The sequence below is a fragment of the Porites lutea genome, chromosome 4 (assembly GCF_958299795.1).
Source record: "Porites lutea chromosome 4, jaPorLute2.1, whole genome shotgun sequence".
Classification (NCBI taxonomy): Eukaryota; Metazoa; Cnidaria; class Anthozoa; order Scleractinia; family Poritidae; genus Porites; species Porites lutea.
Window position 1 is genome coordinate 34376989 of NC_133204.1, and position 13977 is coordinate 34390965.

Here is a 13977-nt window from a genome sequence, read left to right on the forward strand (position 1 = left end):
CAAAAGATTTAATAATTCATTCAGTCTTCGACCATGATGAAAAAATAAGGAACTTCACGCAACCTCGAAATAGATGCAAATGACGGCTCAAGACACCAGTGAAAGCGTCAGCAAAAAATGAATTTGCGTTCTTTCATGGCCAACTTAATTTTACCTCGTTAATATCGTCCAATATGTCAATGTAGGTAAATTTTCGTGGAGTTGAATTCCAGGCTCGAAGAGTCGCATTAGGATCAGTTTTTGCGTCGGTAGTCTCACAGTCGTGCAGTGCGCGTCAAAGAAACGTACCAAAATGAAATGTCGGATGCACATGCAGAGCTGTTGCTTTTTTGCTCACGAAAACAAATGCTTTTAAACATTCTCAATGCGATGGCTGCTCCCGAGACTGCTTTTGCTTTGAAAACTGATTAAAAAAACTATACAGTTAGTCGCTTACCATATTAAACGACAGTTATCGAAAACAAACTACTTTGCTCTTCCCAAAGCTCTTGGCTCTCTGGCAAGCGAACCATCTGATAGAAAATCCCCAAAGCTCAAACTGATCGCTACTTCGGGACCACACAGCAGATGATAATAGATCAGTTTACCGTGGCGTAAGAAGGATTTTTGTTCCAAAAAAGCGGACTAGTACAAAAGATAGATCGCCCGTCTTTTGGTGTTTGTCTTCCTGTTTGCTTACGAAAAACAAAGCTATGTCAGTGTTAGTTTGTTAAATACCGGTTAAGTGAAGACTCGGGTCCCTTGCATCTTGTCCACAACGGAGATTTTAAAATTTCGGCCAGAAAGGCGAAGAAACTCAGCGAGGTCTGTTTCGACGTACGAAACCGTCCTTTTTCAATATAATAAGAGCAAGTAGAAACCTGTACATCAAAAGATGAATTTTATTTAAACGAGAATTGAAAAAATTCCCTTCATACCGAAGGCTTTGCACTTGGCCTCAGTTCGGTCTCGCTTTGAAAAGGGGGCCCAGGTCAACTGGGAAATGATCACACATGATATTTTTAACTTGAGTGGAGCTGCGCCGCTAAATATCGAGTAAAAAAGTGAAGTTGAGCTCTCGAGCCTGATAGATTGTTAATAGGATCGACTCAAGATATGTTTGACGATGTGTGCAAATCTGATGTTTGAGATCAGGGACAAAAGCCAAATTGTATTCATTGCACTCTTAGCCTTGTTTGGTCTGAAAGAACCCTCGCTTCAGGCCGATAGTGTCTAGTCACTAAATTTACATCTAGAGGGAAAAAAAGACGTTTCAACTTGAAAGAGACTTGTACCAATTTCGTTTCTTTCAATGGCTTCTTACGAAAAAAGTTTCGACCCTTGAAATTATTTTTATTGTCTGAGCATTCAATCTTCTCTCCCTTTTCGTCTTGGAATGGTACTTTTTTCCTTTGATGTTAGGAAAAAATTAGACAAGCTGATAGTAAAAAAGCTATGTCTATTATTGTGGGTTAGTACACTGTTTTAACCAACTATTCTGCTGAAATATTTATTAATCTCTTTGCATTTCTCTCGAAACCGCCGTAATTGTTCCTTTTATTCTTCTCTGCCAGTCCCCTTGCAAATAAAGATCAACCAAAATATGCCTTAACGTGCGTCAGACGAAATATTCATCTCAGTGACCATTGATGGATCCCCTCGAAGTTGGCAAGAACTAAAGCTTCTGTTAAACTGAACTGAAGTAAGAACACAATTCACCATTCCAAGGAAAGATTTATTTTAAACATTTTTTCAAGCGCATCTAAACCCACAATGATACTGAACTACCAAAAATCCCGGTTTTCAGCTAAATGAGCTGTAAATTAGTTTGAGATATTAATGAACTAGACTTGCAAACTAAACAATCTAATAAAACAACAAATAATTGTTTTCTTTCCCCAAGTCGATGATCGAATGAAAAAATGTTAAAAGTTACGACTAGGGTGATTAATCGGCAGTCTCCCGTGATAGCTCGAAGATGTCTACCTTTGTTCCATAGGAACACCAGATTAGGATGCCTTCTGACGAACGCGATTAGACTGTGAAGATGTGCCCACTGTACCACTGGCTAAACTTGACTTATATGTCTTATATGGAGACCGGACGTTCACCACTGCTGAACTGGCCTCTTAGTATACGCAATTCCCCATCAGTAGTTATTTCAAGAAAAAAAAGAAAGAACCATTTTGATATCTTTTCAATTTTTTTAACGAAGCCTATGACTTTTAACTATTATTTCTAGTAAATGTATTATCATTGTACTTTTAGATCCGTTTAGATTTGTAACTTTTATTTGTTGTATACATGCAGTAATAGTTTTCACTTTTTTTAATTAATGTATTTATCTCAGAATTTTCAGCTTTCAGTTTTTATGTTAGCATGATCATTTAAAGAGCTATATATAAGAGCAGTTGAAGAGCGCTTGTCTAATAGATATAAGTTATTACTATTATTTCCTCTATAAACCTATAAGCAAAACTAAAAACTAAATGAAACAAAAGGAGCAAAAATCAAGTCATTTTAGCGGAGCTCCACGCGCGCGCGCTTCGCGCGCGTGGACGGAGCCCCATGGCTAAGGAAATGTGGTAATCTACCCACCCGAGAAAATTTGGTAATCACGTGACCGTACGACCGTCCGTCCGCACCACAGGGAAACCAATGTTTACTCTCACACTTTCTAGCTAGTTTGGGAGCCCAATAGAAAACTAATTGCACATCAATGTTGTGATCAATTGACAGCTGTCAAAACAGGATATCCGCTGACCAGTATCACCTGACCGTACCGCGGGCTCAAGTGTCGACCATCGAGGTCGAGTACTTTTTTGAAGTTATCCGCTGACAAATTACCAGTTTCAAATGATCGCAGGCTCAAGTCTATTTTTTTCAATGATTCATATGAAATATGTTGTGTTTATGTCACTATGGCCCCGCACTGTCAAGATTTTGATTTCAAACTGACCTCGGACGCGAAAATTCAGCCACTTTTTGAAAAATAAAGGCGGGGAAGACTTTTCTTACCATGGTCACGCGTTGGTCACGCTCTACGTCCAATTTTTGTACTCTGATTGGTCAAAATTTGACAGGTGAGTTCATGTTGAAAATTTATGCAGCATCTTGAAAGTTGTTTACTTTGACAGGAAAAGCTGACAGAGTTTTGTGTCAACTTGTGATGTTTTTAACTGTCTTTGTCCACCTGATGTACAAAATGAAATACAGCTGCTATCAAGAGTCTTCTGTTATCCATGGCTGGTTTCTTTATTGGGTTTTTGGTTGAGAAATGCGTCGCTTGTCAAAATTGGGTAATCCGATTTCGGATGGTATCGTTTTCGTCTTTCACTTTGCTCAATGCGTAAGAGGGTTTAAGAGGCTGTCCGCGTAAGAACCGATAAGGCAAATTTCGGACTATCACGGATTGCCCTGATTTTTTCAGTGGAAGATAACTATCCTATCCCATGAAGAAATATCACATTTATTTGGACCAACTCAATTTTTTCTCTATATTACAGGAAGATTTTCTCGGTCACCTAAAACTGGCCCGTTTGCCTTCAGAAGTGGTGCGATTTTGGTGAAACTTTAGGGCTCTGTCAAACTTACCTTACATAGCCGAATAAGCTGATTATTTTACACACAAAAGTTTTAGCTCTCATTAACAGTTTCAAAGTTTAATGGTTGCATTCTGTGGAAATTTGGCTGAGATATGATTTTTTGAAAATGACCGTTAATTTGCTCAGTAGGAAAAGTAATTTGCGTAACTAGAGCTGAACGGTAATTTCGCGAAAGTGGCACCTGACCCAGACTCAAGTCTGTGATAAATCAGAAGTACTAAGACCAGTCTACTTCTTAATGCAATAAAATTTGTGGGCACTCTTCTCTACGCGCTGTACAAAGTTCCGTTAATGTTACAAATTCGCCATTTCGACAGCAAAGCTGGAGTTGTAACGGTCCGTATTTGATCGACTAATTTCCACAGTTTTAACGTTTCTAGTTATCACCAAATGTCATTAGACCCTTTAAATGTTGGAGTTTTGAAACCATGAAGAGAAAACTTGGTAATCGCTTTTTCTTGGTTTTTTTCCTTGTCGACGATCAGAACTCGACTTCATTCTCCGTATGCAAATTATCCTGAGATGCGTCATTTCAACAAATTGAATTGACAGGAAACATAAGTGCTTATATTTCACATTTTTAAAGGAAAATATCTCTTAGAACTTTCCACGGAAAAACACGAACGATATATGACTTAGAATCCCCTTAGGTCTGTTTCACGAGGGAGAAGTAGTAGAAGAAGATATCTTTACGCGAATTAAAATAATTTAATTACTGTGGTCCGTCACTCATTCCCCGAGAGTGGCTGTGTATCGATCAGTTCTTCTATCTGATAATATTTTTTTTGAAGTGATAGTTATTGATAATCATACAATTTAATCACTGTTAATTCCGATTCTTTACTGGGTGGGAAATACCGTGCTGTTGTATTTATTCATTCTACAACCGTTTTAACTGAGTCAGTATCCCCGGGCGCCACCGTGAGGATAGGGTTTAATATGACAGCCCATGGTGTAATACATGACAATTAGCTACAAAGTAGTCACGTGGACACGGCCACTCTTATTCACGAGCACTAGCACAAGATTTTCAATTACAGAATCAACAATTAATATTTTGGAAATAGCTCGAAAACAACTTCAGAAATACCGTGCGACACCATGGACCACACCTGCAAAGTCCTTTAAGCAGCATACACAATTCCTAGATCCCTTGCTAACCATAGGCTATACAAACGTTAGGGTGGTATTAACAGAGCATTGTTTTTATCGCCAATTAACAACATTCAGTAAAAATGAGGAATGGCATGCAGGAAAAGGCATAGTTATTGTTTACGGTCCTTCTCCTGTTAAATCCCAAAAGTTTTTGCCGGCTGTTAATCACACTAAATTAAGGATCGATATGTTCACTCCTGAGCTGTTGGAGAAAAGCACGTGCAATCTTGTATGAAAGACGAAAGTTTGTCAATTAGGTCTCCTTTTCTCTCCCTGGATTTGAATGGTATTTTAAAGTGACACAAGACTTTTTTAGCATTACCACGTTGAACTGACTAGGTTGTTCTTCCTTTGACATACAGATAGGTTGAAAGATTCTGGTTGAGGGTGTTGTGGTCTCAATTCTTCAGCGATTACTGCAACAAGCTTTTGCCTTTCGAACTCCTCGTCTTCTTGCAACAGATCTCTATGGTCAAGTTCAACTTGTAAACACTTAGGACTATGTTTACGTGTTGACTCAAACGGGCCTAGAGTCCAACATGGGCTGGCAATAGGTGAGCACGGAATTGGAACGGGGATGGGGGGAACTCCCTATGATGGCCTATACGGGAAGGTTCCGCCCGAAAGGAGTATCTTTTTCAGGCTTCAGGTATATGAAAGGGTGGGCATTTCACTAGATGAAGTATATAAAAGGGCGAGTGCGCTTATTGCAACCTTAGCAGCATCTTTGGTGGTTCTTAAAGAAAAAAGAACTAAGTTTAAGAATTTAAGGAAAAAGTAGAAGGACTTATTTTTTCAGAAATTAATATACACGGGAGAAATTTCACCCCCTTAAATACAAATGCTTATTAAAGTAGAGGAGGAACAGTGGGGAGAGAGGGTGGATGGTAAAGTAGGTTAAAAATGGAGAGATGAGATGAAGCACATTGTTCAAGAAGGTATAAATACAAAAAAAAAAAACAGCAATCTGGAGGCATTTTTGAAGACTTAATGAAAACGTTATCAAACAAGAAAAACAGAGAAATCTTGTCCAATAAACCTCTCCGGCAAATGTGTGGACATGGTTGCAGACTGTTCAATCGTGCTCTTCTCGACCCTTTGGCCCAAGTTTTTTCAAGTTTCTTGCGACAGGAGGAGCAAATTGGCTATATAAAGTTGAACTGAACACTAAGGTACTTTTAAGTCTCACTAATTTTTACAAAACCCAGAGACATGTTTTAAACACTGTTTAAGTTCAAAAAAGTTATTTTTATTGCAAGAATGAAATACTTTTCATACACGTGAACGACACCTCGACCACAATCACTCCTAGCCTCGTCCCCAGGACATTCTTCTTAGAAAATGACAGGGGCGGGAAAGCCCTGGGGACGAGGTTGAATCCTGATCATGACTCCGTGTAGAAAGTTCTTTTTTCCCCATTTATAATGCTCTTCAAACAATCATCAGAAAACAATCTTTTACAACACACGGATTAACCAGTATGTATAGTATTTTAAAGGTAAGAATTGATTAGGGCAAGATACACGGCTGTCAAAAAAATAGAAATAACAAAAACTATCTTTGCAAGCTCAAATAAACTGGAAACGAACTTCAGAAAACATCGCAAGATAAAATATTAAATAGAGAAATTAGAATATCTCTGTACGTTAAGACAATTGTTTGCATGAAGAAGAAAAAAGAATGATACTTACATGATGGAACAAAACTTTGACTTATTTCGCTAGCTATCTGGAAATTTACGACGTGTCTTCCTGCCACAGAAGTTATTTTGCCAGTATGATCCAGAGTGTGACCGGAGTATTGACAAGACCTTAGGCTCGGTTTCCGCCCCCTCCCCATCCGTTGGGGGCTCGTTTTCCAGAACAGCGGCTTACAATCGAGCCTAACAAGACCTTGGCGCTCGCAAAAACCTGTACCTAAAGCAGATTGTCATTTTAGTGTTAGCCTGTGTACACACTACCCTCCCCCCCTTGGGAGAAGAGGCCCCTTCTCCGATTTTTCCTGAGAGGAGGGGGTCTGTGCCTTGGGCAGATTGTCATTTCAGTTCCGAATACCCACCAAGCCTCGAATACGTACTCTCGTTAAAATGAGTTCATTTTCATTGTCTTTGCTACACTTGCTACACTTAGACAAGAGACAGCTGGCTAAGTGCGAGGTAATATCATCCATGCACTCTGTGACCAACACATTTTCCTCTTCACCCCTTCTGGGACCTCACTCTGTCTACGATCTCGCGGAAGAACTGCTTGATGAAATAGCCGAAAAAGCCACTTTTCACAATTGATCTCTTCGGCGATTTCAGTGATGATTATATTTAATTTGAAACTGGCACCTGTTGCATTATAATTCAATCAGATTGAAACCAAAACAAGATCATCGTCGGAATTCGGATGTTATACCCTAACAAAAACTAAAAAGATACTCCCTTTTGCGTTTATTCACTGAAAAAAGGAACTATTTTTCCCGTTTCATTCTGCTACCGATAAACGCTTTAAAGATCTTTGAATGAAACTGAAATTTACCGCTAATTTAAGATAGAAAAAGTGTGGGGCATTTTTTTTTTTATCATAGTGCCATGTACAAAGATCTGCGTTCTCCCGATAAGCAAATATCATAATAAAGCTTTCGCTATGTTTTTATAAAGGCACGCAAAAAAGAGTGCCCAAACATTTTCGTGTGCTGACAGGAGGAATTACCTTGCAAGTGAACTCTTATTTTTTATTATTATCAATAACTATCATTTAAAAAAAAGATGATAATATTATCGAATTGATCGACACAACGCTATTGTTTTCTAATCGACCACCCCTGTTTAGGAATGCGTGACAGGCCACAGTAATTGAATTGTTTTAAGCCGCAAACATCTGTCATGACATATTATTCAGCTGCTTCTTCCTCGTTTAAAAAAAAAGACCTTAAGGGGATTCTAAGTCATGGTTTGTGTTTTTTTGTTGAAAGGAGAATTATTTTTCCCCTTAGAAATGTGTATGTAACGATTGTATTTCCTGTCAATTTGTTGAAACAACGCATCTAAGGCTAATTTGCATACCGGGAACGAAGTCACGTTCATCGTCGACAAGAAAAAGACCTAAGGAAAAGCGATTACTAAGTTTTCTCCACATGTTTTCAAACGTCCAACATTTAAAGGGTCTAATGATATTTAGTGATAACTGGAAACGTTAAAGCTGTGGAAATTAGTCGATCAGATGCGGACCCGTTACAATTCCAGCTTTGCTGTCAAAATGGCGAATTTTGGAACATTAACGGAACTTTGCACGGCACGCAAAGAAGAGTGCCCACAAATTTTATTGCGTCAAGAAGTAGACTGGTCTTAGTACTTCTGATTTATCATAGACTTGAGTCTGGGTCAGGTGCCACTTTTGCGAAATTACCGTTCAGCTCTAGTTATGCAAATTACTTTTCCTGCTGAGCAAATTAAAGGTCATTTTCAAAAAATCATATCTCAGCCAACTTTCCACAGAATGCAACCATTAAACCTTGAAACGATTAATAAGAGTTAAAACTTTTGTGTGTAAAATAATCAGATCATTCGGCTCGGTAAGGTAGGTTTGACAGAGCCCTAAAGTTTCACCAAAATCGCACTACTTCCGACGGCAAACTGACTAGTTTTAGGTGACCGAAAAAATCTTCCTGTAAAATAGAGAAAAAATTGAGTTGGTCCAAATAAATGTGATATTTCTTCATGCGATAGGATAGTTATCTTCCACTGAAAAAATCAGAGCAATCCGTGATAGTCCGAAATTTGCCTTATCGGTTCTTACGCGGACAGCCTCTTAAAAGTCTCAAGCAACTATGGCCTTCCTTGATATCTTTCAGGAACTGAATCTCGAATGGTAAGCCTGAGTAATTATTGTATTTAGTGTTTGTTTTTGTTATATCTAATTTCATGAAGTCGAGCACAGTTTATGCGGCAAGTTTTTGCACGTTTGTTGAGATTTGAGTCAGTGATCTGATCTAGTATCAGGTTTGATATAAGCTAACAGAACTTTAAAAGGCCTTCAGATATATTTTCTCACGGCAAATAGAAAAAAAAAACGTTCCGAAGAATATTTAGTTATAAATTTGGCTGTAGAAAGAAAACTTTGAGTGATTTTCTTGTTTCGAGGAGTTCATCTTTGAAAAAAAAAAACAAACAAACACCGGGAGGCCGGCTGAAAGTAAAACAAAATAAACTTAAGGTGATTCCCTAGTAAAAGAACCTAACATAGATTGTAGATGAAACTTGGTACACTGATGTAACAAGTCAAGAAAATGATAAAAAGGTAATAAAAAGTGGGGGTCACCGTGCTCGCTTTGACGTCACAATGCTGACAAATACGGCTATTTTGGACCCTTTGACAAAAACCGCGCGCAGCCCAAAACTAGACAAAAAGGAAAGATTTTTTCAATGATGCATGTGGTATCGCACAGAATTTGACTTTAATGTATTGTTTATCCACTTACGTACTAGAAAAATGCCTTTTAATGCCCTTGTTTTTACTTTACGCTCCAAAGTAGAATTAAATTGGACACGCGCTATTCGAAACGTGATAGCTCAATCCGCACAATTTAGTAAAATTGCCAAAAAACTGAACATAGATTTGTGCCAACTTTTTCTCACCGAAAGGAAGCACTGTCCTTATTAAAATCATGAAATAAAAAAATGGAGGTCACCGTACTCGTTTTTGCGGTAGAGCTGTAGAAAGTGCGCACCAAATGCGTTTTCCTTGATTTTTGAGTGAGGACTGGGGCGAGTTTCAAAATAGAATGTATGCGAAAGGGGGAAGAAAGTATTAAAAAATCCGTTTTTACAGAATTTATATCGAGATATCACATTTAGGACACAATGTGATAAAGAAAGCGTTTAAATGAAAATCAAAGTGAATAAGCACAAATTAAACATTCACTATCGAGGTTCTCCGTGAGGAAGTCGAACTCAGCAACACGCGTACTGCTTACGTTATGCACATTCCCAACACATTGAGTCTCACCTCGGCAAGAAACAACCGCAAGCAAAAATGCAATAGCGTTTCTCTTCGGTCAACTTCATTTTAATAATGTTACTTCACAAGCTCTTTTTTACGGAGGCCATCTTGTTATGCGCAGTAAGAGATGCGCAGTGCAAAACCAGGGAATCACCTTAAGCTTATGCTTTAAGCTTAAAGACTCAGGATTTTTAGAGACACTTTAATACTTGTCTTCTTGAATGAAAATTGTTGTCTCTGTAAATGTTTTACCGAATTATATTTCTTTTATTGATTGTTAGTCGTCTCTCTTGCAATTTTAATCGCTTGTCCATGGTGTTTGTTTTCATCGTTCATGAACATCGCAGGAGTACTTAGAAATGTCGCGCGTATCAAACGCTTTATAAGATTACACATCGTTAAAACTGGAACCATTAAATAACAAAAAATAATGATAATAAATTCGTTATTATGTTGAAGCGTATCTCCATTAAAGTTCATTCAAACACTCGATCACACTGACAGCTCGCACTAAAAATGAGAACCGGCTGGCCGTATGGGTGATTTTAGAAATTTTTTGAACGGTTTCGCTAAAAGCCCACGATTGATCGTCCTGAATATTGAAAAATTGTGAAATGCCGTATTCTGTCCGAGGTCTGTATGATAAAAAGTACTGTTTCACCTCAGATGTGATGTATAAAAAGTATAAAAAGCTGGTTTACACACCCCCAGATTTGTTGGCAAGAATTTGTAAAGTAAACCTGTCGAACGCAAAAAAATGCGGCCTGATTTGTTTTCCAAGAATTTGTTTTCGAGGCCTAATCTACTGTGATCAAGAGCCATTATGGCTCTTGAATGTTATAGAAGATGTTTGCTATTTTTTGGGCGTACATATATTTAGGCTATCAACTCGATGTAAGATGTTTCACTCTAAAATAACTTATCCTTTCCCTCAAAAGTCACATGAATGTGCCCTTAAGTTAACTGATTTGTGGATTACAAGTTTATTGTTTGATTTAAATTATAAATTTATTAATGGGAGCTTCGCTTTTAGCCCTGGCTAAATCTATATATTAGCTATTATTACAATCTTTCTAATGACAGTATTGTTAACCCAAGTTCATTTTACAGCCTGGCTTTCGGTGTTCGAGCAGCTCCTAAAAAAGCTTGACCTTTAATCCATGAAGTGCATTCGCGAATTTGTTCACACTATTGTTTTGTTTTACCTCGAACTGCTCTCACAAATTTAGTGCAAAGTCGATAATCTGTTCTATGGTATAATACTCGACCTTTTATTCAGGACACAGCTAATTGAGCTGAAATGAGCATTACTTTATCATTTAGATCTCAGTGTTTTTTAATGGCGTTTACTTGGTAAAAACTTAGTCTTCGACTACTTCTCGCTTAACTTTATATCCCAGTGATGAAACGGGTTGCATTTAGTTTTAAAGTATCTTTTATTTGAAAATGATATCATCACGTCAAGGATTTACATCTCTAGTTTTACAGAGTTTAATTTACATACATTGATTTGTTCGCACACAAATTGTTAGCTAAGACAGAACCATTATAGAAGACATTGAAAACATCTGTCGCCTAAAGTGTTTTGATCAATCAAGTATTCTTAAAAATAACCATCAGATCCCAATTTGCTTGGTAGTCCGTTAGTCAATACCGATAAAGCCGCTATTATAGGCATAAAAAATCTATGAAATACGTTCCCAAAAGCAAAGTTGTATCTTCTACTTAGATTTGCAAAAATTCATGGAAGACCAATTTACTCGCGCACGAGCCAATAATCACTCCCATCAACGGTGAAAAGGGCGGTACAATCTCAGAGAACCTTTTTTTTAACATTAATTAGTTTCCCAGTGATGAACGTGTGAGATGAAAAAGAGGGAGAATGAAAACCTTACAATGGATCCACAGTAAAATTATACTAAAGCAGAAAGGTCCAATTTATTTAAATTATAGCGGTTTCAACCCTGAAGGGGTCAGAGAATGACAGAGTTTCTGTGGTCACAAGAAACCATCTTTAAGGTAGGGCAGAAGGTACTTAAAAGACTATTAGCAGTAGAAACCACAATAACAACTAGAAACTGTCGTAACTTTTACCACGCATTGACAAGTTTTACAATCATGTATCTTGTTTGATTCAAAACGCCTATATTCGCTTTCCAGAAAAGCTGAGCTGGTTTTGAAAATCTAAGCGCTCGAACACTTTCGCATCTAATTGGCAATGTGTAAAACGACGGTTTTCAAAATAACGCCATTCCTGAATGCTTTAGACGACATTGCTACGTTCATCCATCGACTATTAAAAACTCGCGTTACTTGTATAAGGAATCTAAGCATTCTTTAACTTTCCTTTTCGTTTGCAGATTGCTTAAGCTGTGCTCATTATTAATAAATATGATACATTACGTTAAGATAGACAGAAATACAAGCTATGGCACAGATTCATTTTTGTAGGATTTTCATTCAAATAAAGTACACAAACTCTTAGTGATCCAAGCACATCTTTATTGCAACTAATCGCCGCGATAATAAATCTGTTTTCTAACATTTCAAACAATCAACTAAAAAAATTACCGTTATTGTATCATTCCCTTAGCGTAAGCACCCTTTTTAATGGATAGACAGCCAAGTTTAAAGTTTCTTTGTTTTTCTTAGTTTAGCAAATGAAATGTTTCAGTGCATTGCTACGCAAAATCTCATTTATACTTGGACCTTGGCATTGTGCTCTATACCCATTTGTACAGGGTGCTGTTTATGTTGAACTTCTGGCCATTGTAGTAGTTTGCCACTGCAAGGTAAGTATGACCTTTGTACTCAAATGACGTCATACCAAAAGCCCCGTGGGTTGGAATCTCTTGGTATTTGATGAACTGCGCTCCAGAGGCCTGGTACACAACTGACTTGGTGTTATGCTTCTGACTATCACCATAGTGATTAGCCACACCAAGGTAAGTTTGAGCGCTGATCACAAATGGACTCCATGCGATGGCTCCTCGAGTAGGAATGGACTGGAACAGGACAAACTTCGTACCATTCCACTTGTAAATGAAAGAATCGGTGTTGTACTTACTTCCAGAGTAGTAGTTGGCAAAAGCGAGAAACGTGTGACCGTTGACGTTAAAAGACTTGACATCGCGCGCTCCGTAAGTCTGAAGAGACTGCAGCTTAACAAAGTGACCTCCTGACCATTTAAACACAGTGGACTGAACAGAATACTTGTGTTGGGAGTTGTAAAGATTTGCAAAAGCGATGAATGTGTCACTGTTTATCACAAACGCCGTACATCCCAAGGCACCTTCAGTTGGTATGTCTTGAAATCTGTTAAACTTACCGCTGCTCCATTTGTAGATAACTGACTTTGTGGAGTGGGTACTTCCATCATGGAAGTTGGCTACTGCAAGATACCTTTCCCCTAGTATCTTGAAATAGGTGAAGTGATTTGCTCCGTTTGTTGACAATTTCTGAAAGTCGACAAACAGCATTTCATTCCATTGATAGACTGTAGAGTCCAGCCGGTGAGTTCCATCGTAATGATTAGCGACAGCAAGGAAATGTTTGTTAGCGATAGAAAAGTACTCCAGGCCATGCGCTCCTCTTGTCTGCAGGGTCTGGTACAAAGACATTCTTCCAGTTGAGTTGTCCATCTTGTAGATCATGGAACTTGTCTTGTATTTTTTAATGTCCCCATGATAGTTGGCAAAAGCAAGAAACAAGCTTCCATCAATGGTGAAATGTTCCACATCTACTGCTCCTCGGGTTGGAAGTTCTTGAACTTTCTCTTGAAGGTGGAATCCAATAGAGTAATATTCACAAGAAAAAAAATGAAAATCTTTGTTATGAAGCAATTATAGTAAAAAAACAACTAGAATATATCGACAAATAAGGTAGAAAGGTACATGTAACTCTTTTTACTGTGAAGGAGTCACGTAATTCGGCAGCTCTTTCCAATGAATTAATGTACATATGCATCGTAGACAGTAGTAATAAATATTGCTCATACCGGCTACAGAGAACTTCGATTTACTCTAAAAGGCAAAATAAAAACAACAAAGAACAATTTAAGAGCCGCTTTCCGTAAATATCGACCCACTCTCGGCACAAGCTCATAATTTGATTTCGCTCATTTTTGGCTCATCGACAACCCTTAATGAGAAATGAGACATGCTGTAGTTAGTTTTCCCAAATATCGTGTTCTTCTGTTAAAATTCGAGAAAACTTATTTTGCCCGTTCGTAGCTCAACATCCACTTCCGGTAA

The 13977-nt window shown here is 38.0% G+C and overlaps 2 protein-coding genes across 2 annotated transcripts in view; one reads left to right on the forward strand and one right to left on the reverse strand.

Annotated features, from left to right (window-relative positions):
• Positions 1-13977, forward strand: part of LOC140933381 (polycomb group RING finger protein 3-like) — a 136269-nt gene that overhangs the window by 50261 nt on the left and 72031 nt on the right. The gene's annotated exons all lie outside the window — the stretch shown is intronic.
• LOC140933001 (uncharacterized) overlaps positions 11815-13977 on the reverse strand; it is a 7782-nt gene continuing 5619 nt past the window's right edge. Inside the window, exons 5-6 of the mRNA XM_073382508.1 lie at positions 13722-13746; positions 11815-13499 (exon numbers count right to left, since the gene is read on the reverse strand). Of these exons, the coding sequence (XP_073238609.1) occupies positions 12448-13499; positions 13722-13746 (1077 nt within the window). The 3' untranslated portion in view covers positions 11815-12447. The remainder of the gene's footprint in view (positions 13500-13721; positions 13747-13977) is intronic.